Source organism: Thermobia domestica, unplaced genomic scaffold, assembly GCF_964235325.1.
Source record: "Thermobia domestica unplaced genomic scaffold, izTheDome1.hap1.1 HAP1_SCAFFOLD_1705, whole genome shotgun sequence".
NCBI classification, from domain to species: Eukaryota; Metazoa; Arthropoda; class Insecta; order Zygentoma; family Lepismatidae; genus Thermobia; species Thermobia domestica.
In genome coordinates, this window is record NW_027657415.1 from 2,582 (window position 1) to 29,225 (window position 26,644).

Consider the following 26,644-nt stretch of genomic DNA (forward strand, 5'->3'; position numbering starts at 1 on the left):
GGTAGACATGGTATTGTTATGGGAAAATAATAATGTTAAAGGTTTCCACAATTTTTTTTTCTTTCTTGTTTGTTTGTTTGACATAAGGTAACTATTGTTGTAAAATATAGGAATAAGTCTAAAGTAACACATCTTGATGAGCTGTTAAATTTAATTGTCTTTGCCTTTACTTTTTTTGCTTTAATAGAAGGCCTATTGACGCAAGTCACAAGTAAAATAGTAATCTTCCTCTTCGGACCCAGAGCAGCTTTCATGGGTCCAACAACGACATTGGATGCATTGGATCCATCCCTCACCACCCTTGGAGTCCAAGTAAAGCTCATTGCAGTAAATGCACGCAGTAGTGTCATCCTCTTCACTGGAGTCATTCCCCATTTGCTCCTTCGGTTTCTCTTCTTTTGGATGCTTATTTTCTGTCTGTTGTTCTTTTTTGGCATCTTTAACAAGTTGCCTTTTCTTTGATTCGTTTATTTGTCTTCTCTCCATCTTTGCTCTTCCTTCCTTCATTTTCTTTTTCTTTTCTTTTAATGCTGTCTGAAGTTGATGCTTGTATGGGGAGCCCGCCAAAATGACCGTTTTTCATTTTCTCTTGTCCTCTTTCGGCTGCGTCTTTCTCTCAGTGTATGGGAGAGGCATCAGTTCGGAGGGTGAAATACTGAATGATGCTTTGGGAACATGTTTACAGTTAGGCGTCAACGACTTAGAACAGCAGGGTAAATTGAGAGGTTCGGGTTCAGAAAGTGTTGATTTGGTAGTGTTGACACAATAGGAACACTTGATGTAGGACCTTTAGGGACTCTTACTGCTAAATCTTCCTTGTTTGTTGAGTCTTGACGCTGGCTTTGAGGATTCCTTGGACCTTCCACTGCGGTTTCTTCCGTTCTTGGTTCAAATCCCGCTGGGGGGCTTCACACCTCGGATACAAACCCGAGTAGTGGCTGAGTTGTCACTTTAAGCAGTAGAACCTCCGTCCCTAACAGGACAGGATGTACTAGGCATGTGCTATTTAGGTGTCCCAGCTACTTTTTAGGTACCCGACACTTGGCACATATGATATTCATGTGCTAAGTATGTACTTCAGCTAAGGGGCCGCGGTGGCTCAGTGGTAGAGCGTTTACCTCTGGTGCTTGGGGTCCCGGGTTCGATCCCACCCCTCACCAAGTGAACTTTGTGGTGGACAAACACTATGTGCGTGGGTTTTCTCGGGGTTATCCCGTTTCCTCCCACTTTCTTCGTTCCACCGTTTCATTCATTACTCATCATCGCCGACTCCTTTAGCCCAACCGGCACAACCGTGGAACGTAAAACTCAAAGATTTCACTTCATTTTTTGTACTTCAGCTACATACAGTTTTAGGTACTTGTTACACTTAATTGAATTGATATTTGCAACTATGTACTACAAATATAGCATTTATATACCTGGCTCAGTTTCGCACTCTAACAGTCATTTGTTTTTATGTCGTCACTTGGGGCATATATCTGTCATTTTCTAGGTACGTCCTTTAAGAACATACTGTTTTAGATACTCTAACAGCATAAGATGTGCTAGGCATGCTACATTTAGGTGTTCTAAATTCATCTCCCACATTTGATGCATTTGCTGCTTCTTTTTCTAAGCGATTGTGTACTAGAAGCAACAAACGCATCAAATTTATTTGATGGCAACTGTCGCCGATCATTTGAAAGTGCATGTGGAAGAACCATGAAATAAAGTAAATAGGCACTTGTTATTTTGTTATAAAATTACATGGCGAGTAGATTTTATCTTATTCCAAACGGTTATCGTCAAACGTATGCGGTTAAAGAAGGATTCTGATTAGCAAAATTCAAAAGTCCTCAACAATTTATCCTTCTACAAGCGACATTATCTTCATCGCCTCCGTGCCAAGTCGGTAGAGTACGCGGCTGTAATCCAAAGGTTGGTGGTTCGCGCCCACCTCGGGTACTTGCTTTTTTAAAGTGTTTTACGCATATAGGCGATTTAACATATCTTGGGGGTGTAATTTTGAGGTTCGTTGACGCTTACGGCATGGGGAACATACTAGGCACGTTCCCCAGGTGCATGTCAGGCATGTGCTGAGGGGCGGACATATACTGTGACTATCATTTGCCATCCATGTGATTTCTCTCTCAGAGTTACATAAGGCACATACTGGACACATACCCATGTACCTGAGGAAACATGATAGGCATATGCCTGCTATATGATTGTGCTGTTAGGGGTCTCATATATCCACAGTGCTGACATAGAACCTAAAAGTGGAACCAACAAACCCACCAATTCACAAGAGCGGAAAAAATGCAAGATTATTATTGTGAAATATTATTATTGTATGATATTAAACATTAATATAACACAATAAGAATATTTTACAATAATAATTAGGCTTATATACAATAATAATATTTTCTATTATTGTTTAATATATCTTGTTTCGTAACCTTTTGTATTGTAAACAAATATGGTCAAATAAAAGTATTTTGGCCTATATGGACTTTCTATGTTTTAAAAATCCAAGGGCCAAAACCGGGTAGTACTCGGTTTTGCCCCGCACGTATAGTTTTCATCACACATTGCGTCATTTGACTATACAAAACGCTACAGACAATTACTTAGAATGATATTGAAGGTAATTAAATGTTGTACAAAAACAGCTACATACCTTTACTCTTGCAGGAACAGGAATACGTCTAATTTTCTACAAATATTGTAAGCAAAGCCCACTCAAACTGATTTTTTTTTACAGCAACAGAAGCAGCGAGTCTGTTGCATTCTGGTAATAGCCACTGCTCCTTCGTCAAGGTGCAACGTAGTTCGTCCGTTGTCGGCACGATCGCAGCGCATACAGAGGCTAGAAGGGGGGTGCCCGGTTTGCACCCGACTTCCCGCTTTTACCCCACTCTCCCCTATTTATGTAAAATTCGGACTATTTTGCAGTGGTAACGTAAATAAAGAGTAATGTATCAACCAGTATTACCATAAGGATTCCAAATGAATATATATATAGTATGTTGCGATTTTACATAATTATAAAATAAATAATAAACCTTGTGAAACCGCTTATCAGCATTTTTTTCTATTTTCGTTTTTTTTTTAAATCTACGAATTGTATACAAAACAAATTTATTTCTCATTTTCCCTTCTGCAAATTCTTTTACCAGATCAGAGATGTCCAATTCATGAGCTCTTTTTTGCTCAATACTCAGCATGACCACACCTCAAAGACGTTCCTTGGTCATACTGTTTCTAAGATATTTCTTGATTAATTTGAACTTAGAGAATGATCGCTCAGCAGTTGCAACTGTAACTGTAACTTACATATAAACAAAGCGCAGCCATCAGATTTGGAAATGCTGAGCTGAGGTCAGATTTGTTAATAAAATGAACAATCTCTTCATGGGTTGAAAGATTTGAAAGTTTGTCTTGAAAAGTGACTCTAAAAGTCAACACTTCTTGTAGAAAGTCACTGGATAAATCGTCTGAATACAGAAGCGCAAAGTCATAAGACTGCTTGGTGACCCATTCTTTAGAAGTGGTTCATAACATTGACGGGCATAAGAACGAAAATCTTTCACAGAGTTCCGTCATTCTTCGAAGTGTACCTTTATGTTTACTATTACGGAATCGAGGATACGCAATAGCACTTTGATCTCGGATTCTTTGCCAGAGTCAGTAAATCGCGTTTATGCCAAGTCATCAAAAAAAATTTTCGGCACTGACTTTCTCCTTTAAAACTTATCTAAAACATCAAATTTGTGCGCACAAACACTGACTTCCTCGAATACTTAAAGCAAATTCTTTCTAAAATCATGCACCACTATACAGCATTTTTTTTTTTTTCAGTTTTCATTGACACTGACAAACGCAATACTAGGGCTCTACAGCTTCTTCTTTGACACAACATTAATGATTCTTAGAACTTTTCCCCGCAACCTAAGCATTACCACGAAATCGAACCTTTCCATTTTTCGTTTATAACGAGCTGCTTCAGTCGGTTGTTTTTTTTTTTCTGTTCAAGTAAGGCAGATGACATTAATACAGGGTTATTCAAAAATAAAGAACAGATTTCAAACATTTATTTCTTCCAAACTACAAAAGATAGAAACATGATTCGAACGTTACTTGATTAAGAAAAGTTTACAATTTATTGTTAGTAATTATGGTGTGCATTCAATATGAGCACCGTGTGTTACACGACAAATGTCAAAACTGTGGCTAATGCAAAATTCGTACCTTTTGTTGTGGTCGTCAGGATGCAATGCTTGCAATAACTGCAGTTTGTATGGCTTCATGTGCAGACGAAGTTTTAGAACTCGCCATACCGTTGGTTGAGGAATGTTAAGTTCTTTGCTTGCTCGTGATGTGGATTTCTTTGGGCTCCTTTCGTAAAGTGTACGAATACGCTCTACATTCTCGTTCGATGTGCGTGGACGTCCCGTGCTTTTCCCTTTGCAGATGCAACGATCTTCTACGAATTTTCGATGACACTCGTAAATTTGCTTATGATGCGGTGGTTGTTTATTAAATTAACGGCAAAATGCTCGCTGAACTGCAACAATGGACTTAAGTTTTGCCAAAATACTTCACACTAGCACACAAAATACTTCTTCTGTGGTGACGCCGCTATTTCACTACAGACAAACAACAGACAACAGCGCCAATGCGGCCGTGATTGGAACTTCTATCCTGGCTGTTTAAATTGTAAACTTTTCTTAATCAAGTAACGTTCGAAATCGAATCATGTTTCTATCTTTTGTAGTTTGGAAGAAATAAATGTTTGAAATCTGTTCTTTCTTTTTGAATAACCCTGTACATTTCATAACATCCGCATACCTCTATCTTAGTGCGAGCACAGCATTATGACTTGAATCTGAGTGTGTTTGAGAGAGTTTCTTCAGTGTTTATTTACTGGGGATGTATCTTTGGGAATACAGTCTTGTAAAGCCTTCTGGCGTTTCCCGCTGCTACCAAAGCAGTTACATATATCTTGTAGAATGGCAAAGAAATTAACAGCTTCTATGTTAACTTCTGCAGCTTCGGATAACACGAGGTTCAGATCATGTGCTGTGCAGTGAACATATATGGCATTCTTGGCATGTTTTTGAACCCGGTTTGCAAGCCGGAAGTACTACGTCTCATTATTGCTGCTCCATCGTGACCTTACCCTCTGTACTTCTTAATGTCAATCTCATTTTTTAATGGGACTTTATTATTAAATTTTCTTAATTTTCTACACAGTGTACGTCCATATAATAAAATCCAAGGAAGATTTCTACAATTTCGAACTGTGGGAAATGAAGAAAAGGCGTATTTTTGACGCCCCTTTCCCATATCTAATCCTGGCTTATATTTTACATTACAGTAATAGAAAATATGTTCGTAAATTTATTTTGGGTCCTCGTTTGGACGTCCCCTGACCTTGGTGCCCCGGACAGTTGCCTGGTTTGCCCGACCCTTGGTTCTGTGTAGCCACGCTATCTGGCAATTGTGATGTGACTCATAAACATGGCAACACTTTTTAGCTCGTTTTAATCCAGATCTTATAGATCATAGAATTTGTCATTATCGCTAAGAGCGTGTAGCGCAGGGGAATTTTATTTAAAGTTAGTAAGCTCAGAACATATAATATAGAATTGATATCGTATTAATACAAGAGGATTAATTTCTTAATCACACAGTGCTATAACCTCGACGAGTTTACAGTAATGCCAATAATTTAATACACAAATGTAATAAACTTCGAGCGAAGTGAGCAGGAATTTTTATTCTTGCCATGTTCGAAAATGAAGACCGCGCATAAACTTGGGGCTCCATTTATATAATTTGCTTCTTTTATTAAAAATCTGGAGCGCCCTCCAATATACCGAAAGACCCTGCGACCGTAAGCAATGCCTACCCTGACTACCCTATCGCTACGCCACTGGTTACAAAAGTATCATTTGGTATTGTTGCGACTGTGCAAATGTTTTGCGAACAATTGGCTCCTGCTCCCATGTTGCAGCCATTATTACCTAAGTTATGGGAAATATTTATCGAGGATCCCAAAATCAGCACAAATATTAAGCAAAATATTCGATTACGACAACATCTGTGTGGTCATAAATGAAAACAGTGACAAGAACTGAAGTACGTACTATAATGTTCCTTTCATCCTTATTTGTTTCACACATTGAAATACTTGTACTTCTTACATGTAAATTACTTTCCGTTTGCAATATATTTTCTTTCATTTCATGGATGAAATGTACTTTTTATTCAAATGTTGCAGTTTTCCACTACTCTACTTCTTATCCCCAACCGACCCACCCCTCTCATGTCCTATGGGAGACACTACAACAAAGGTTACATTACATGATGTTGTTGTTGATGGTCATTCTCTTTCCAGCTGAGGTTATTTCACTTTGATTGGACACTGTAGATATAGGTGACATTATTTTTTTATATGAACATTCACACTGAAACTTCAGGCATCCTCAAATGGGATACTTACGGGGGTCTAATGGAAATTTTAATTTCATGATCAGGCTGATTAATTCATATGAAGTAAACACCAATATTAAAAGTTTCACTTTGGCTCAAAATACAGATGGGGACGCCACAGGCCATCAAATGGGGCCTCAGTGAGTGTGGCGCTTTTCATGTGTGATATTTCATTCATTCATGTAGCAAATATGCTAAAGCTACATCAATAGCTGTTCTTTTTTGTAATTGCCCGCTTATAGGTGTGATACTACATTGTTTGTATTGTGTATTTTCACATTCCGATTGGCGAGAAAGCAAATTAAAAGTTGAGCTTCGAGAAAATCAAGAAGATCGTAATTTTCCTCATTTCCGATTTTTTTATTGTCCGTCATTTTAGGGGAAACGAAGATTTAGGCAAAACAAGGATCTTTATTTTACCTAAAATGGCGGACACAAGTCTTGTCATGTATGTATCATAACTGTGAGGTAATTGGTTAGGCGAAATGAGGATTAGGCTAAACGATGCAAGACAGGATCCATTTTACAGTACTTATAAAAGTGAATGTACGATTTCTTAATGACAAAATCTCATAGATGATGTAAACCTAATAAAATACGAGGTAGTTTCTAAAAGTGCATGATATTGGTCACTAATAAAATAAGACTATGATAAGTTTTCCTATTGCGGAAGAAATTCTCCTTCACTGAGTTTTGTTGTACACACACTATTTACAAGATATTTTTGTTCTAAATAGCATTTTTGCGAAACTTTTAGTAACTCTCAAAGCCAACTTCGATGACCCATAATTTGGCAACCAGAGATTTGCGAATATGATAAGAGCATTTATATCAACGCTTGAAAATACACAAATCATTACACAATATACTCCAATAATAAATATGTTTTAAATGTTAATCATATCATATCAAACCCTTCGCATGCCTGTTGTGACGCGGAAGAATTCTGATAACTTCTAGGGGAAATTAAGAAAAAAATAAAGCACAAATTTACGAAACGAGACAAAAAAATATTATTTCTCGTCTTGGCTAATGTTTTCTCTCGAGAATTGTTTTTGTCTCGTCTCATCTCGTGGACAACTGGTACAGACCAAGTGGTAAAATCATACAATTTTTAGGGTGAAAAGGTAATAATGGTCATGTTAATAATAAGGTATTTGTCATTCAACAGTTTACAAATACCAGATACAGTATTTTGATTTAAATATCGCCTTCAGAGACATGAACATGGCTTTAGAAAGTCAACAAAGCCCAATCATAAGGGCGTTAGTAGCGCAAGCTTCTCTGTGGAGATTGTATAGTCAACGCCATGAAGCAGCTGAAAAGAGTAATAAATTCATTGCATGAGCCTTAGAAATGTTGATAAAACCATGTAGCTACCGGAAAAAATAAACTACATTGAAATAATTGTAATATAAAATATTTTAACGTCCATTATTTTATAAATGGCCGTGATGGCTTAGTGGTAGAACGTTCAACTTCGCATTCAACGATGCGCGTGGGGTCCGGGTTCGTTCCAATCCCGCTCCAAGTGAACCTTGTGGGACAAACACCATGTGCGTGGCTTTTCTCAGGCCTTTCCCGTTTCTTCCCACTTCTTTCCTTCCCCGTTTCATTCCACTGTTATCATCCATCTCGTAATTGCCGTCTCCTTAACATCGGTGTATAATCCCTGAACGTTAAATTCAATAAATAAGTAAATAAAGTAAAATGAACGTATTCAAAAAGAAAACTCTCTGAAGTTACTTCGTACAATATATTGAAGTATTGTCAATAAGCTTTAAATTTCTAAGTTCCTTAGGATGATAGAGACATTTCAACTAGAAATTCGTTTAGCTTTTATTGTTTGTAACATATATCAAGGAAGAAAAGTAGCATCATGAATCATGCGTGTCATGTCTTGTTAAGAAGAAAAAATAGTAATTATTATTATTATTATTATTATTATTATTATTATTATTATTATTATTATTATTATTATTATTATTACTATTATTATTATCAGGGCCCGGATCTTGTTGACCTAAAATTTTCTAAAAAGTGACCTATAAAATGACACTAAAATTTCTGTAAAATGACCCTAAAATTCACAAAAATTGACTTTAAAATTTGCGTTTTTTTAAAAAAAAGTTTACTTTGTTAAACCGACATTTTTTCAATATCTATTGGATTTTAATTACCATTTGTCACTCATTTTCAAAAGTTTTGTTTCAGTTAGTTACAGTCCATTGTATGATATTATACATAAAGTGCCAATTCACTCCCGAATTGAAACTAGGAAGCACACTTAAAGAATAGAATTTCGCAAGTGTAGACTGTATACACGAGAATAATAGAAAAAACCCTGTTTGAAATCTTTGTACGTCTTCTAATTCATTTTTAGTTACTCACGTGATCACATCCTTTGTGGTCAACAACCCAAAATCATCTCTTTGGCCACCTAGCAACCCCCTACCCCTCGTCAACCAGCTACAGCTTAGTGTTCATTAGGTTTTTAGGAATGCAGTTTTCCATCTGGATAGTCAGAAAGCAGGAAAAGAGATAAACTATTTTGTATTTTTCGAATTTGTAAACATTTGAAAATTTCCATATGTAGATGAAAAAAGACTAAAAAAGACCATAAGTGACCTGAAAGTTACCTTAAAATATTAAAAAATGACCTAAAACTTCAAAACTTCAAAAAGTGACCAAAAGTTGACCCTAAAAAAATATACCTTTAGAACCTTGAGTTGACGGATAACGTTTTTATTTGAACACGCCTCGTCCTATGCGTAACAGTAAAAAGTTGACTTGTCAACAAGATCCGGGCCCTGATTATTATTATTATTATTAGTAGTAGTAGTAGTAGTAGTAGTAGTGGTGGTAGTAGTAGTAGTAGTAGTAGTAGTTGAAAGAGGAGGAAGAAAAGAATTATTTGGAGTTTAGCGCCCCATTCAACGCCGAGGCTATGTGAGACGTGGATCTGCGTTTTAACGTGTAATCGAAACCACATGGGCTCACACTGAGAATCAAACACGGGTCTCCTGTGCCAAAGGCACGTACACTAACCATGTTTATATAATAAGAAGGTCGAGGAGGAAGAGGAGTAATCAGAAATAGACGATAAAGAATACTTTTGACGTGATAATTAGGTATTTTTAAAAGGATATTGAATATTCGTTCAAAACCGTATGTATTTCAATTGAACATTATTCTGTCCCGTATCAGCAATTTCTACCATAAGTTCTTCATATAAAATTGACTTCTTGCAATCAGTATTAATGTGCCTTCTAAATGAAATTTCATTTTTGTACTTTCATTACAGAAAAATAAATTACAACAGGCTGCGTCTGCTGCATTTACCTATTTAGTGGGAAATCCGAACCATAAGGTTATGCTGTCAAACTTAAAGTTTTATTCGACATTGCCAGAAGTAAGCATGGAGGAAATAGTGAACCATGAAGCTCCAGTAAGTATGGCTATTTCTGTCATTTAGGTACTGCTAAGTACGTTCGTTAATTTGTGCTAATGAGTGTTTATTTATTTATTTTTTTTTAATCTGTAGAATTTGTTATAGTAAGTAACTTAAGTTTTTGTTTTCTTCACTTATATTGGTTTAAACGCATATGTTGTTTAGGGTGTATCAAGAGTCCGGCACCATAAGCCAAGTCTATTATGAGTAAAGAAACGAAAACATGGAAAGAGAGAAAAGCTGTTCGACATAGGTAGTTTTCAGTTTAAAATGGTGGAATGACTCTTTCCAGTCGCACGGTCTTTTAAACTTCATAGTCATAAGGCACACTATGTTAAATGAAAAAAAGTAACATTTCTAGTTCATCAGGTTGTTTAATTGCACTCTCACCATACCAACAATACAGCATTGTTGGAAACGGATCCAAAATTATAGGTTTCTTCACATAACAATGTCCACGTTCCCCATAATCCCTAGTAGCAGTTGGCGCGTGCTTGGCTTTTGGCTTTCTACGCTTGCACTTTCAACGTGTGCTTTCATACAATCGGCTTTTTGTTGTATTTGCAAGCGATGCTTTAGACCCTTTGCTGAGCCTCATAGGATCACTGGCCGTTCATTGGCTATTGACATTACTTGTAAAATACATGCGTCAAGCTTGAATGGAACACTGAATTCAAGGTTGCCTTCATGTAACTTCGTTACTGGAATCCATCTTGCGGCATGGAGCCGGATGCAAGTTTGGCAGACTTGCAACACAAGCTTACAGCAAGCGGTTCGTAAGTTGTCTTTGCTACTAGGGGTATTTTTCCGTGTCCTTGCGTTCCGTTCCAACACAGTGCTAAACTGGAAATATTGCATTTTCATTTTACATAGAGTGCCGTACCAGTATGAAGACCAAACAACTGGTGGGATTGGAAAAAAATCCTCTCTTTCCATTTTCTTTTATCTACACTTATGACGGAGTTGGTCTATGGCCTCGAAATTTTTATGTTCCCGGTGTATGTGCTTAAATATGTTATGCTTGGTTTGTTTTTATCATGGCATATATAGAGTTTTTCAAATACATTCTTTAACATATGGAAATACAATGATATTCTGATTCTAGTTCCGTTGCTAAGACATGTCATTATTAAATTCATAGATTATCTTTAAAACGTAGCTGTTCATTGAGAGGATTATCATAAAATAATTTCGTATACTGTATAGAAGAAACATACGTGAAGGAACTGCGTTTAAAGTAACTCTAATCACCAACAGATAGCAGCATATTTTCTGTATCTTTCCAATGCATTCTGGTAGGAGGGGTGCTATTCAGTCAAAATCAAAGCAAATTGAACCAATGATTGGAAAATTGCCTGTGGATTTTTTAAAATCTTGTTTCTTTCATTGTTGACAGAGTTTCATTGTTGGGAGCATGTTCCTGAAGAGTAAAATTAAATGCTCCCAACAAATTAAAATTGGCTCGAATTGTCCTCTGAATATATATCCAAGTTGTCTTTGGACAAAGTCCGAATATCCTTCTCTCTTGAGTTTGACTGAATTATTGTGACCACGGTCGTTCCTTACAAAATACATTTGAAAGGTAGAAGAAATGTGCCGCCATCTACTGGTAATAGTCGAACCTTTACACTTATCTTAAGGGTGATATTTCCCCATTGGAGGTAATTTTATTTTTGGCTCTTTCCTCTCAACACACACACACACACACACAAGATAGTAAATGTACTCTTAAAAGTTTTTTTTTTTTATTTTGTTTTGGCATTCTAGTTTGTTGGAATTCAGTTTCATCCTTAATAAGTATTTTTTTTTTTTTTTTTGTCACAATGTCGAATAATGAACACCTGACATTTACTTGTGATGTCCCATTAAATGAAGCTCAAGATTCAAGACAATTCTTTCAATACGATTTGGTTCCACAAGGCCAATAATTGCTGGCGTCAACATAGTTCAACTGTGCTTACAATATATAACTTTTATGTTTTAACTAATAATTCTGGCTTTTCCATAGTTAGAAAATTACTCAGCTCTTTTTTTCTGCACTTGAGACATAAAAGTAGCCTTTCATCGCCGTGATGAGCTCTTGCTGCTTAGACAGTAATATCTAATGAAATATTTCTTTTTATTCAGCAGCTGTAAATATAATTTTGTCCTTTCCGTGAATGTTGAGCTCTAAAGTGGAATTCTTGATTGTAAACTATCGATGATATGAGAGACGGAGAAATGGACATCATCTAAGAAAAATCTTTTATGAAATGGAAACATTTTACAATACAACTAGGTGAACCTGCGATCTCTACACAGCGCATCATTCACATATGAGCATGAACTTCCTTGTCATTCCTCACATTTGTGCCTGTCCCTTTACAGACACAAGTGAAAGGCGTCTTGATAAAATTCGGCAAGGAATACCATAAAGGAGAGATTTTTTCGATTGTTTTGTTAATATCTCGTACCGTTTTTAGGGCGGCGGTGGCTCAGTGGTAGAGCGTTCACCTCTGGTGCTTGGGGTCCCGGGTTCAATCCCAGCTCCCGCCAAGTGAATTTTGTGGTGGACAAACACCGTGTGCGTGGGTTTTCTCGGGGTTCTCCCGTTTCTTCCCACTTTCTTCATTCCACCATCTTCATTCATTACTCATCATCACCGTCTCCTTTAGCCTAACCGGCATAACCGTGGGACGTAAAACTCAAAGATTTCATTTCATTTTCTCGCACCGTTTGCAAGATTGAGCCTACTTCCAATTAAAGTTTCTAATTCATATATGATCAGTGTTTTCTTTCTTCTTGGATCCAGTATGTAATAAGCAAATACATTACACACACACAATTAATTATAATGTCAGTAACATATGGTATTCATTGGGCAAAAACACTCCAAACAATAAAGATTCATCTTAGACTGGAGAAATGGTTATCCTTAGTTTTTCATTATCATTTGGCTATGAAACAAACACCTGATAGATATGCAATCCCGATGTACAACAATGCGGTGTTGGAATGTATAACTCGTAGGATATGATTTTTTTTTTAATTCAACACTTCCAGTGTATCCCTAAAAAGTGTAATAAAGAAATAACGGCCGCAATTTAAAAAAAATCGATTAGAACTGGACAATCTACACAGAATTTTGAATCGACCAGCGGAAACGGCACGTTTCTAGCATTTGTGGTTTTCAACAGGGACGTAGCTAAGGGGGGGGCACAAGGGGGCACCGGCCTCCCCAAATCTTGGCTTGGCCCCCCAAATATTTATTTAAAATTAGGTTATTTTTTTTTAAATCCGACAATAAATGAAAAAAAATATCCACAGTAAACTGAAATGATTCGTACTTCTAAGAAAAGGTTATTTTTTAAAAAAAAAATCCATTTATAGGCTATTTCTTAAACGTTAAGTGAATGGTAATAAGAGTATAAGATCAGTAACTTTGGGGCCTGGGCGTCATTTTCGTTAACATTTGGGGGTTCTTCTAGCCCTTAGAGTGATTCCAGCCTTATAGTCACCTTGAGATGCTAAGGGCTAAAAATCTGAACGAATGCACTTTCTATAACCAACTAAAACAAAACTGAAAGGTCGATTCGACTCAAAGGCTACGAGGACCCCTCTCCCCCATTGCTGAGTTTTGCAATATAGTATTTTATATTTTAATTGTTTTACTAGAAGGTATTGAGTGTAGATTTACTTTCGTATATTTATTATGTTTAACAACGATTCTGGCTAAACAGATGAGAAACTATTTAGGCCCCTATACAGTATGTATAGGCGCTGGCAACAGGCTGAGCGGGAAAGAGTCTATTTTCTTACTGAATGTGGAGTGCGCAGTGTTAAGTTTGCTATGTATGTGTTCTTGAAATTAAGTTAAATATGGAGAGGTTTATAAAATCAGGATTTTTTATTTCACATGGAAAAACTGAGAAACACTTGACGAGTACCTGCAGCGAACCTGATAAGGTGCATGTTGTTGCTGAGGAAAATATTCATTCTGACACTGTTGATAAGGAAGAAGCTAAGGAAGTTGCTAGTACCTCACAACAAAACATTCATGTGAATAACTTGTTTTCAGAGGTCCAAAGAAACTGGAGAGATTTTTTATCTACAAAACCACGCATCTAGAAAAGTAAAAACTGCCAGTCGTGAGTGCTTAAAACGTATAGTGGCGATTGTGATCCATTTAGTTCGACAGGGATTGGTTTTACGAGGCAAAGATGAAGATGACAACAGTTTAAATAAAGAGAATTTCTAGCAAATATTCGAGTTGTTACGACGTTTTGACCCTTTTGTTTTTAAAGAATATGCAGCGCCAGGGAATACCACTTATTTGTCCCCAGAAATTCAAAATGAAGATATCTTATGCTGCGGTGAGGAAATCATCAGTGTCATTGTAAGTGAACTGAATGCCGCTGGGAAGTTCAGTGTTATAGTTAATGAAACACGATATATTAGTGTTTCTGAACAACTTAGTGTTTGCGTGAGATATGTGAAAAATTCTAAAACGGTAGAGCACTTTTTGAAATTTGAGATAAATGCTGAATACATATCGAAAACAATTATCGAAACTTTGGCTTATGTATGTGTTAATGAGGACTCAAAATGCATTGGGCAAGCTTACGATGAGGCGAGCGTTATGAGAGGCCACATAGGTGGTGTGCAAAAGTTATTTCGGAAGTCTCATCCCCTCGCACTGTATATCCATTGCATTGTGCACCAGTTAAATTTAATAATATTTAATAATTGTAAAAGTGTGTTCGTTTGAAAAGCAACTACCTTTCTTTTATTTATTGCAGACTTTACATAATTATTTCTCTGTGTAAAAGCTTATAGACGATAAAGCAAGATCAGACAGCGTTAGGTTTGGATTAATCCAGTATACCTGGTCTTTCAGACATTCGTTGGTCTTCACATACTGGTATTTGTTCACTGAACGCTGTGAAAAAGAATTATGGAGCTATAATCTCTGCATTAGAGGGTAAGGATGCTAAGAAGACTACTGAAGCTGATTGTATTGCGAACAAACTAAAATCATTCGCAACTGTTTCATGCTTGATTGTTTTTAGCAAGATTATGGGAATTATTAGTGGCCTGAATAATTTTCTACAAGGAGAAGATATTATCCTAGCAGAAGCCCAGCTACCTATTTGTTCGGTTGTTGGAGCCATAAAAGAACTTAGAAGAGAAGAAAATTCATTGGGTCTCTATACTGAAGCATTGGAGTATGACACACAAAATGATGTAGAATGTTTTAATCAACCAAAGAGCAGAGAAAAGCGAGATAATAGTATTATGAAAGGTTTTCTGGTTTCCGTTAGTATTCCGAAGAGATACACTATCGGGTAGTATTTCACTATCCAAAAGTACATGTTTCAGAATCCTCAGGTACTCACGAAACAACTTACATAGAGGGAGTTTGGCAACTTACATATAACTTGAAGTACTCACCAACTACCTCTACAAAAATTGTTGTGGAAGTACCGGAGGATTGTGAAACTTGGATAGGGCACATATTAGTTTCTAAGTGAAGTCTTGACCCGACTGTGGTAGGTCTCATAGTTTCGGAGCTATGGACCTTTACAGTTTTTTTTTTTTTTTTTTTTTTTAATATTGTTTTCGGGTGCCTATAAAGGAAGCATTTGCGCACCCAGGTTGGTCTATACTTTTTGTCCTATCTTGGCGTCAGGAATTACCTCCCAAACGTTGTCGGTGTTGCTTTGAAACACACTATCTACCTATCTATATATATGTATCTATCTATCTATATCTATATATATGTATCTATATCTATCTATCTATCTATCTATCTATCTATCTATATATATATATATATATATATATATATATATATATATATATATATATATATATATATATATATATATATATATAAAATGTCATTTGCAAATATGCCTCCCCAAACTCAGAACTCTCCCTACGTCCCTGGTTTTCAAGATCTCATTGTCGAAAGGATTGGAGACAAACTTTTCTTTGGAGACAAATATATAAACCTAGCATTTTAATCAGTTACTATATACTGTACTAGGTACCTTCTCTCGTCTTGTCTCGTACTTAAGATACAATTTAGACTTACCAAAAGGTAGCTACATATATATGTAAATATATATATCGGGTGTATTAAAAGTTCGGGGTCATAGGCCACTCCGTTACGAGTAAAGATACGAGCAAATGGAAAGAGAGGAAAGTTGTTGGAAATAGATAGTTTTCAATCTGAAATTATGTATTTTTGCAACCCCACTATACATATAAGGGCCCTATGAGAGAGTAACATTTCCAATTCAGCAATCTGTTCGAACGAATTGTAAGGGACGCAAGAATGACACGAGGAACTTACGTAAAGCGACCCACAAAACCCCAAATCTGTTTTATAACAATGCAGTATTGTTGATGACGGCCCTAGTGAACATCCTGTTGAACTGACAACGTTTTTTGTTTTTTTTCACATAGGGCGCTTTACCAGTGTGAAGCCCGAACGCCTGGTGCAATTAGAAAAAAAAATACTATTTTAGATTGAAAACCACCAGGCGCGTACCCACAAATTTTTTGTTGGGAAGGGTGATCCAATACTAAAAGCTACTACGTCTATGTAGTATCGAACCGCTATTACTCTGTACCCGATAAGTAATTGTAAAATACTTTCACTTATATTTAAAAAAAAATGATAAGAACTCGATTGTATTTTTTTAGAAGATAAAGAGTACCGGTGAAGCATAAAATAAAATATTTATGCTACATCCGTCATTTCTCTGCTAAACAAGTATAGTTTTTTTTTGTTTTTGTTTTTTTTTTTTTAAACAAAGTCTATAAATGTATGTTGAGTTAGGAAGTATTTTGGGGAGTCCGAACCCATGGGTGCGTTCTGGAAACCAACTACAAGGGTAGCTTATGGCCCCGGACTTTTGATGCACTCGGTATAACTACTAAATTATTAATTCCTATTTCCTATACCTTGAGGTAAAGGGAATTATTACTTTTAATTACTGAGATCACCATTCACCCTAGTATAGTAAATAAAATTTGGGTTATTGAAACGAACAAAGCCGTTCGTTTAATTTTGATTGTTAAAAATCTTTTCATTTGAAAACGTATAATAAAAGAACGATTTTATCGGTGTGATAATTGTGATTCTATTACTCTAAACAGAGACTCCGAGAAAGTTGTTTATTTTTGTGTAAATAGAGAAACGAGAATAATGACACAATACTTAACAGAAGGTAAATGAACCCCAGTGTTGTAAGCTACGAGGTAGGTTTTTTAAGTATGTTTTCAAATTCGGCTGCTGCAGCGCTGCGATCGGCATCCCGTAAATGGGCGCTGTATATCTACGTGTGTTGGTAAGCCACAACCATTACGGAAACACTCGACTGTGTTTACGTTTGTTTGTGAATAGTTAAAATGCGTCCGTCGATTGAGAATCCTGCCGACCATAAAATTCGTGCTGTGATTCGTTTTCTTGGTGCTAAGGGGGTGAAACCGGCTGAAATTCATCGCCAGTTTAGTGAAGTGTATGGAAAAGATATAAGTGGTGGAATGGTACGGAAATGGGTTAGAGCTATTAAAGGTGGCCGCACAAATGTTCATGAGGAGGAACTAAGTGGGTGACCACCTTTCATCAATGAAGACTAGCTGCAGAAAGTTGAGTAAAAATGAAAGAGAACAGACGGTTTACGATTTCGTCGTTATCTGATAAGTTTCCTTAAGTTTCAAGAAGTGTTCTCTATGAAACTGTGACTCAGTGCTTAAATTATCGAAAGTTGTGCTCACGCTGGGAGCCGAAAATGTTGACTGAGGTGCACAAAACCAAACGTTTAGCCAGTGCGTTGATTTTCCTGAGCAGTACAATGACAAGGGTGATTATGTTTAAGCACAATTATCACAGGCGACGAAACATGGAATCGAAACAACAATCCATGGAATGGCAGCTTTCAACATCACCAAAGATAGAAGTGTAGGAAAACCATTTCACCCCAGAAATCATGTACAGGAAATGGAATGTACATGTGTACTATGTTTTGGGACAGCAAGGAGGTTGCTTTTTTTTTTGTTTTTTTTTTTTGTCTCGTGGTGACAATAAATTGTACGACGTACTGTGAGATCTTACAAAAACTGCACCGTTCAATCCAAAACAAAATGCATGGTATGCTGAGTAAGGGGATCGTTTTGCTTCATGACAATGCCCGTCCAAACCCCGCAACTCAAAATCTCATCGCATCATTTGGCTGGGAACAACTTGAACACTCTTCGTACAGTCCCGGTCTAACGCATAGTGACTACCGTTTGTTCCTGCATTTGAAGAACCATCTGGGTGGTCAGCACTACGACGACGATGATGAGGTCAAAGCGGTCGTTTTGCAGTGCTCAAATCAGGTGGTTCGGCTCGTGCAACTGACAATGAAAAATAATTAAAGTACTGGACATAACTTAAGATATCATAAATATATAGGAGCTCGCTGTTGAAAAAGCAACCATCTTCAATAATCTCCCTCCATTAGCTGACAGAATTGCATTGTTAGCTGTAGTGATTAATGTTAATAAGATCAGAGAAAGCAACTTACTTGTATATTTTGTATCTGTGAATGTTCAGGTATCTAAACCTGTGGGTATATATTTATTTATTTCTCTGTTTTTTTTTTTTTTTTTTTTTTTTTTCAGAACTATGTTTCTCTTTACGTACATGGATCTGATGCCTATAGCCGTGAAGATTACAAGGCTGTTATCAATTTTATTGAAGAATCTCTTGAAGATTATTTGAAGACTGAAGAAGAATGTAGAGTGTATTGCGAAAAACCTTTTGACCAAGGATGGCTTCCAGACTTCACTTCATCTGTTGCGAGTAAGAGGAAGTTCTTTGCATTGTATTGTATTTTATGTCTCCAAGTTCTGCCCTTTATGGTTAAAAAAAAAGAAAGGAAAAAAGACGATCAGAATTAAAAGATAATACTGTAATGAATTTCAAAAGTATAACGCTTAACACAAAGGCCATAATCGGCGTTCGAACCTGCAACAGACAGGTCCTCGGATCTACACATTAATCTCTTCTCGATCGGGATATCTCGACCGGGAGCAAACTTTTTGTGTTACTATAGTGACCGCAAAGACTCGTGAAGTTTGAACTCAAAAGATTTTGCAAATGAAAGATTGATGTAAATGAACATATACATCGAAAGATTTTGGTGTAATTCGTGGAGCTACATCCCGAACACACACTAGAGAAAACGTCAAATAACAGAAGTTCACCAACAATGTTGCCAACCTTTGTAAACATGGCGAAAGAGTGACAGAAAGTAACATCTCTGCAAATAATTGTAACTGCTAACAGTTATTCGTATTAAACGATAAAAATAACAACAAATAAAATATAAAACAATTGACAAAATAAAACTTAGCGGACATTCGACAACGCTATGCCATCAGGAGATTTTATTCTCCATGTAGCGCGAGAGACGACACTGGCAAAATTTCATTAATAGGGGTTAACAATCGAAACAGTCCCGCGTTCTATTTGGTGGTGAGATCGGTAGATCTAGGTAAAGTTTCACAACTTGCGATCACTATAGATTGTAATATCGAGACAACATGATCTTTTAAAACAATTCCGGTGCCGAAAATATTTAGATCAGTCAAATGAGTCGCTCAATTCAAAAACAACTCTTGTCCTTTTTATTTTTATTTTTTATTTTTATTTTTATTTTTATTTTTATTTTTATTTTTATTTTTATTTTTATTTTTATTTTATTTTATTTTATTTTATTTTATTTTTGAGTGTTTTTTTTCCTGGTTTTTGATTTGTTAATATCTAATTTCGGCTGATTTATTCCATTTGATACGTTGAGATACCACTTTACGTTTTACATAAGATATTTTGCTTATTTTCAGGTGTAAAAATTATAATAATAATAAAAACGTGCTGACAATTGTGTAAAATGGACAAGAGAACCTTTTTGGAAACGGGCAACAGAAACAATGATACAAGAAATCTTTGAGTTTTACGTCCCACGGTTATGCCGGTTAGGCTAAAGGAGACGGTGATGATGAGTAATGAATGAAATGGTGGAATGAAGAAAGTGGGAGGAAACGGGAGAACCCTGAGAAAACCCACACACACGGTGTTTGTCCACCACAAAGTTCACTTGGCGGGGGCTGGGATCGAACCCGGGACCCCTAGCACCAGAGGTGACAATGATACAAGAATGCAAGTAAATGTTTAATAGTTATCGAAAAAAATTGCGAAAGTAGTTGGATCTTTCGTTGAGAATATTCATCCAAGAACATTTATTGCTTAGTGAACTCAATATATAAAAATCTCCCAGTGCAAGATCAAATATCGAAAACAGGGCTCATAGATTTGTCAGCAATCTTGTTCTATAATGTACGACGGATGTTCTTCATGGCTTTGGTGTATGTGTCAATACTGACAGTCTCCATAGATTGCAAGAACTTGATCAGCAGTCAATTTCGGTGTACTTCAGTAAAGGTCGATCGGTTTTGTATATGGAAATTTATTGTAACAGTCTATAAAAGCAATTTGTGTTTAAGAATTAAAACACAACTTTCTATCCTTTGTCTATTTTTTTATCAAACGTCACACATTACTATATAATTCCACAAACGAGACCAAAACCATACAAATTGACTGAATGTCGTCAAAATTACAAATATTACCGGTACAATGATTTTTCCCTTTCTTTACCTTCTGCAGAACTACTACGGATCATTACAGTCAAATGTTTTTAAACTTTTCACAATGTTGCCAGATACAAAACTCCCCATCCTTCCACCTTTTGATTTATGACAAATAAATCAAAACAAAATCACACTAAGTACCGTACAGGTATCTTCACCTTTCGACCCTTTCTTGTTGTGACAACACGTTCACCCTTTTCTTCAACTTTACCTAAATTGAAGCTTTTAGACGGACATTCCTTTTCATCTTTCACTTGCACAACACCCTCTTCGGTTTGAACAAAACTCACTTCTAAGGGGTACAACCGCTGAACAGGTCTTATAATTTCTCCACTCTCAGTCTTAATCCTAGCTTCTCTTACAACGTCATCCTTCCCAGGGAACACCTTTGCAACTTTTCCTAAAGGGCAGTCTAGTCTTTTCTTATTGTCACTTCCAACGAGTACAACGTCTCCTTCTTTTATTTCTCGACAAGTTTTCTTTCCGGTTTGCTTCAGTACTAACTGGCTTAAATACTCACTACGAAATCTATCTCTCAATTGTGTTCTTATGTGCTGCAATCTTCGAAATATTTTTGACTTATCAACGGTCTCTGTATGATCTAGATCAGGTACTTCTATCTCCAAATTATCTTGTAAAAACATAGCTGGAGTAATGGGTGGGAGATCGTTTGAATCTTCTGAAAAATAGGTCAACGGACGTGCATTGATAACTGCTTCTATGTTACAAACACTGCACTCAATTCTTCATAACTTAAAGACGCTCTGCCCAACGTTTTACGAATAAGCTTCTTGATCATTTGTATAATTCGCTCCCACCAGGCAGCGGTAGGTGGAATGAATTTCCACTAAATTCTTTCTACTGATGAGTACAAAGAAATTTGTTCCCAGTCGATTAACTTAAAGAGAGTGTCTGCACCGACAAAATTCGTTCCATTATCAGAATAAATGACTTTCGGCCTTCCGAGCCTATCAATAAATCTCCTAAAAGCTGACAAAAAACTAGAGGTTGATAAAGACAGTACCAGTTCTAAATGCACTGCACGATAAACGGCACAAGTAAACAAGACAATCCAACATATCTTCCCATCTTGAAGGAAGAGAGGCCCAGCTAAATCCACTCCGGTTATTTCAAAAACTAATGCATCTTTAACTCTGTCTTCTGGTAAGGAAGCTGGTATAACATTAATTTTTTTTTTTTTTTTTTTTTTGCATTGTACCTTTTACATTTAACACATCGTCGAACAACAGAACTTTTAGTTTTTCTCCCACGAAGAATCCAAAACCTTTCACGCAACTTTGTCAAAATACTTGAACTCCAGTATGAGAGGATTTCAAATGTTCCTTCAATATCAACATCTTCACAACTTCATGCTCAGATGGTAATACAATAGGACTCCGAAAATCATCTTCATAGAGTCTACGTGCAATTTTAGTCTTTAACCTAATCAAAACTTCACCATCAACAAAAGTACACAATTGTTTCAAACGATCTGGTTCACTAACAAAACATTCTTTCTGAATAGTTCGCATTATAACCTTCTCAGCTTATTCTATTTCAAATACCAATATCTCACCCGTTAACCTTTCACTTTCCTTTGAACGACAATTATTGATAAAACGAAAGATCCATACAACCATACGTATTAACTTCTCATAATTTGAAAAATATTGCATAAAAAACAAGACTTAATGAACCAACTGTTTTCCGTTTTTCATTATTTACTTCAAGCTCATTTGAATTTATATCAGTTTTCGGCCAGAATTCTTTCGTCTGCCGTAACCAGTTAGGTCCTTCCCACGATTTACTCTTCAGTAACGCTGCAGCATTGCAGCCTTTTGAGGGTAGGTCAGCTGCGTTCAAATTTCCTGGTACATGTCTCAAACACTTTACATCGGAGAGAGCTCGAATTTCGTTTACTCTATTCATTACAAACACTCCCCAAGGTTCATCATTTTTTATCCAGTAAAGTGCCACCAAAGAAACTGTCCAATAGAATACAGGAATGTCTAAATTTAAACTCTCAATTAAAGACACCGCAAATCTAACTCCGATACAACAGGCCATTAATTCTAAACGCGGAATAGTCGTCTTTTTCAATGGCGCAACACGTGCTTTGCTGAATAACAACTGCACATTAACTTCTCCATTGCATTCACTTCTCAAAAAACACGACAGATGCATATGCATTTTTACTAGAATCACAAAAAACATGTAACGTCCAAGAACTTCTCGTAACATCTTGTGCAAACTGTCTAGGAATCTTTATTTCGGCCGACATCGCCAATTCTTTATACCACCTGTCGAATTTCCTGGAAATTTCTGGTGTGTCCCACAGTTGTTATCTTCCCAGCTTTCTTGAAGTAGCAATTTTGGTATCAACGTCACTGGTGGCAGAAATCCTAGAGGGTCAAATAACCTACAGTAGATAAAATAACTCGTTTTGACACTGGTTCTTCTACTCTGCCTAAATTCTTCGTATCACACATTAAAGTGTCTGTACATGTGTCCCATAACATACCTAGAACTGGAGTGTAAAAATCATTACTACCTATAGAAGAATCACCATATACCCATCCTCGTAAATCGAATTTACCTTCACTGAGCAGTGTCTGATTTTTCGATCAAAGCAAACATTTCGTCTTCATTGTCAGCTGACGTGACACTATTATCGACATAAAGAGATTGTTTCAATTTACTAGCTATTTCTTCATATTCACGAGGAGCATTTTCTAAATGGTAATTAAGTACGGCTCCCAGTAGAAAGGGGCTACAATTCACATCAAAGAAAACTCGCGTGTGTCTAAAAGTTTTAAACTTCCTTTCGTCAAAATTCTCCCATCAAAGAAATCTTAAATAATCACGACCGTTTTTATTTACCGAAATTTGCAGGAAAGCTTTTCTAATGTCCGATATAATCCCAATCTTTTTCTCTCTAAACCTATGCATAAGTGCCGGAATTTCTTCAATTAAATTTGGACCCTTCTCTAAACAGTCATTCAATAAATATGCGCCCTTTGTTTTCGAAGACGCATCAAAAACTGGTCTGATTGGGGTAGTGGAACTATCTTTTATTACTGCCCTATGTGGTAAATAGTAACTTCGATTATCCAACTCCTTCTCCGGTACTACTTCTACGATTCCGTTTTCCAACAAGTTTCGAAAGACGTTATCATAGTCTTCGTACCTTCCTTCATGCCACAGCTTCTCGGTCATCCTCACACATCTCTTTTCAGCTATTTCATTCTTGTCATGTAGTTCCACAGGTTCTTCCTTCCACGGCAATTTGTCTTCGTAACAATATCTGAATTCACAAACAAAGTTTCTTCAAAATGTCTTAAAATTACTTCATGGTTTTCATTCTGAGTATGAACTTCTATTGGGTCAGTGATGCCTAACTTATCTAATTTCCACAAATCCGCAATACGGTCACTGATAGTCAACAAAGAGATCACAACATTGGCAGACACACCATAACATCTTTTCGACGGTAGCTTACCCATTATCGTCCACCCAAACACTGTTCTAACTGCAAAGAGTCCTGACTCTAACTTGAACATATCTACTGTTAAAAATTCATTAGCCATATCCACATCGATTAACAGTTCGATTTTTCCCGTACTATCTAAATCAGACAGCCAAATTTTTCTCTTCTTCATTTCTTTTAACCAAGGTTCACGTTTAAGAGAAGGTATCTCACCGCAAATCACTAGTTTCTCTAAAACTTCCATCCTACACGAATGATTATCATTAACATCAGCTGCAATTATACTATATTTGTTAAGGGACTCCTTTTGTGTTTTGACACCACCAAACAAACTAAGTTCTAAAGTTTCAGTACATATTGGTTGACAACCCAGTACTTCCACTACTCGCTTAGAGACATATGATCTCTGTGAACCACTGTCATAAAGTGCACGCACTACACATTCTTTCCCGTTTGTTTTCAATTTTAACTTAAGTGTTTGTAGGAGAAACTCATCCCTGCCATTTTGATTCGTTAGCGTTATGTTATGTTGTTCTGAATTTTGTTTTGTTTTGTTTTCTAATTTTTCCGAAATTAAAACCGAAAAATGATTTCCCTTACACAAAAAATAAACAACATTAAACGTACAGTTCTTGGCAGTGTGTTTTTGAGGTTTCAAAACACCGAAAACAACACTTTCGCTGCATTAACAGTTTTTTTTTTTTTTTTCTCTTCCAGGTTCATATTTTGGTCTTTTCACACTTTTGTAGTAAATGATACGCCTCACAGAAAACACAGTTTGTCCTCTTTTATCTGATTTTGTCCAGAAAACAGATTATTAACAGTAACACCCTTTTTTCTTCTTTATTCTTTTTAAAATTCATCACGGAAGTTTCTTTCACTTTAAATCCTGCTTGAGCTAACGCAATCAGTCCTCCTCCCTCCACTTCATTTCTCAGAAACTGTAACAACTGTTTGAGTTTCTCACTATACGTATTTGCATTACTATCACTTACACTGGCAGTCACTGTATGCCTTAACCAAACCCTCAGAATTGCATCAGGCAAACAAAATTCTACCAAGGGGAATAACATAGCTGAATATTTTTCACTTGTCATACCTATTGATTCCAGCGCTCGTAAACATGACTCAAGTTTATCATATAAGGAATACAATTTTAACTTATTTTTGTCATTCGAAACATTCTGTATAACAAGTCCTAACAGTTCACGTATGTAGTACTCTATCAACAATTCTTCCCTACCAAAACGATTGCATAAACTTTCTATAGCTTTATCGTAATTATCGGCTGTGGGTGGATAACCGTTCACTACGTCCCATGCTCTGTTACCGGTACTAATTGCTTGTAGCAGGTGTTGGAACTTGTCCTCTTTCTCGATTTCATCATCGTTGTGAATTCGTTTAAACTGACTCCAGAAACTTATCCACTCATTTATTTCCCCACTGAAAGTTTTCAACTCAATTTTCGGTCATTTAAGTTTCCTTTTACCTGTATGACCACCTGAACTGATAGAAGCAGCTACTATTTTCAAAATATTCTCATGTTTTACACGCGCTTCGTCGAACATTTCCCGGCAACTTTCCACGTTGTTGTACTCTTCCATGTAACGTACTTCACTTTTTTTGATTGTATCACTAAGCAACAATTCAAGTATATTTTCATCATAGGTTGACAATTCGGTTATAAGTCTCTCCAACTTCGTAAAATATAGCTTGACATTTTCCACATTTACACTGTCCTTTTCACATTCAGCCACAAGCTATTATCAGCCTTTGAGAACGATATCTTCACAGATTTCCTAGCCTTTACTAATTTATCCATGATTCTTCCTTTTTTCGCGCCTCACGCTGGTGTGCCAGAATGTAACAGTCTATAAAAGCAATGTGTGTTTAAGAATCGAAACACAACTTTGTATCCTTTGTCTGTTTTTTTATCAAATGTCACACATTACTATATAATTCCACAAACGAGACCAAAACCATACAAATTGACTGAATGTCTTCAAAATTACAAATATTACCAGTACAATGACTTCCCCCTTTCTCTTCCTTCTGTAGAACTACTACGGATCATTACAGTCAAATGTTTTTAAACTTTTCACAATGTTGCCAGATACAATACTCCACACTTATAAATAGATGTTACCGTGAAGTATGATGTCTTAGATATATGAATTTATTTTCTCACAGAGCTCAGGTAAAATCGTGTTGAATAAAGTCATCAGACATTTTATGATACAGTAGACGTTTTCTTTGGTTAATAGAATAAGGGATGGTTACAATATCATAATAACTATGCTGCAAATGAAATAAAATCGTGGTCATAAAATCAGTTGAAACTTTAAGTGTAGTGTTACAGATTTCTTGAATGACACTGTGACGGTAGTATATAATTCAAAAATACTTGTATAATTGTATAATACTTCAGTTCTCCAAGACCAAAATAACTTCACAAATTACTTGACAAATCACTTTACACTTATTAAACAAAATAATTTATTTTTGTATTCATTTCAGATCATTACACTTATTGTCTA

At 36.3% G+C, this 26,644-nt stretch overlaps 2 protein-coding genes across 2 annotated transcripts; one reads left to right on the forward strand and one right to left on the reverse strand.

Annotated features, from left to right (window-relative positions):
* The first annotated feature begins 568 nt into the window (after window positions 1–568).
* Window positions 569–20,729, forward strand: LOC145678010 (prolyl 3-hydroxylase 1-like). The gene is made up of 4 exons (XM_081748200.1): window positions 569–751; window positions 9,788–9,931; window positions 18,590–18,770; window positions 20,692–20,729. Exons 1-4 carry the CDS (start codon window positions 569–571, stop codon window positions 20,727–20,729), a joined length of 546 nt encoding a protein of 181 aa, XP_081604326.1.
* Window positions 20,730–23,461: 2,732 nt separating this feature from the next.
* LOC145678011 (uncharacterized) lies at window positions 23,462–23,836 on the reverse strand. Its single transcript, XM_081748201.1, has one exon. It carries the CDS (start codon window positions 23,834–23,836, stop codon window positions 23,462–23,464), a length of 375 nt encoding a protein of 124 aa, XP_081604327.1.
* Between the last annotated feature and the right edge of the window lie 2,808 nt (window positions 23,837–26,644).

Coding starts and splice junctions, on each gene's coding strand:
- LOC145678010 (XM_081748200.1), top strand. CDS start 569: ATGACCGTTTTTCATTTTCTCTTGTCCTCTTTCGGCTGCGTCTTTCTC. Junction 752..9,787: donor GTTCAGAAAGTGTTGATTTG/GTAGTGTTGACA, acceptor CTTTCATTACAG/AAAAATAAATTACAACAGGC. Junction 18,771..20,691: donor CTTCACTTCATCTGTTGCGA/GTAAGAGGAAGT, acceptor CAATGTTGCCAG/ATACAAAACTCCCCATCCTT.
- LOC145678011 (XM_081748201.1), bottom strand. CDS start 23,836: ATGACCGAGAAGCTGTGGCATGAAGGAAGGTACGAAGACTATGATAAC.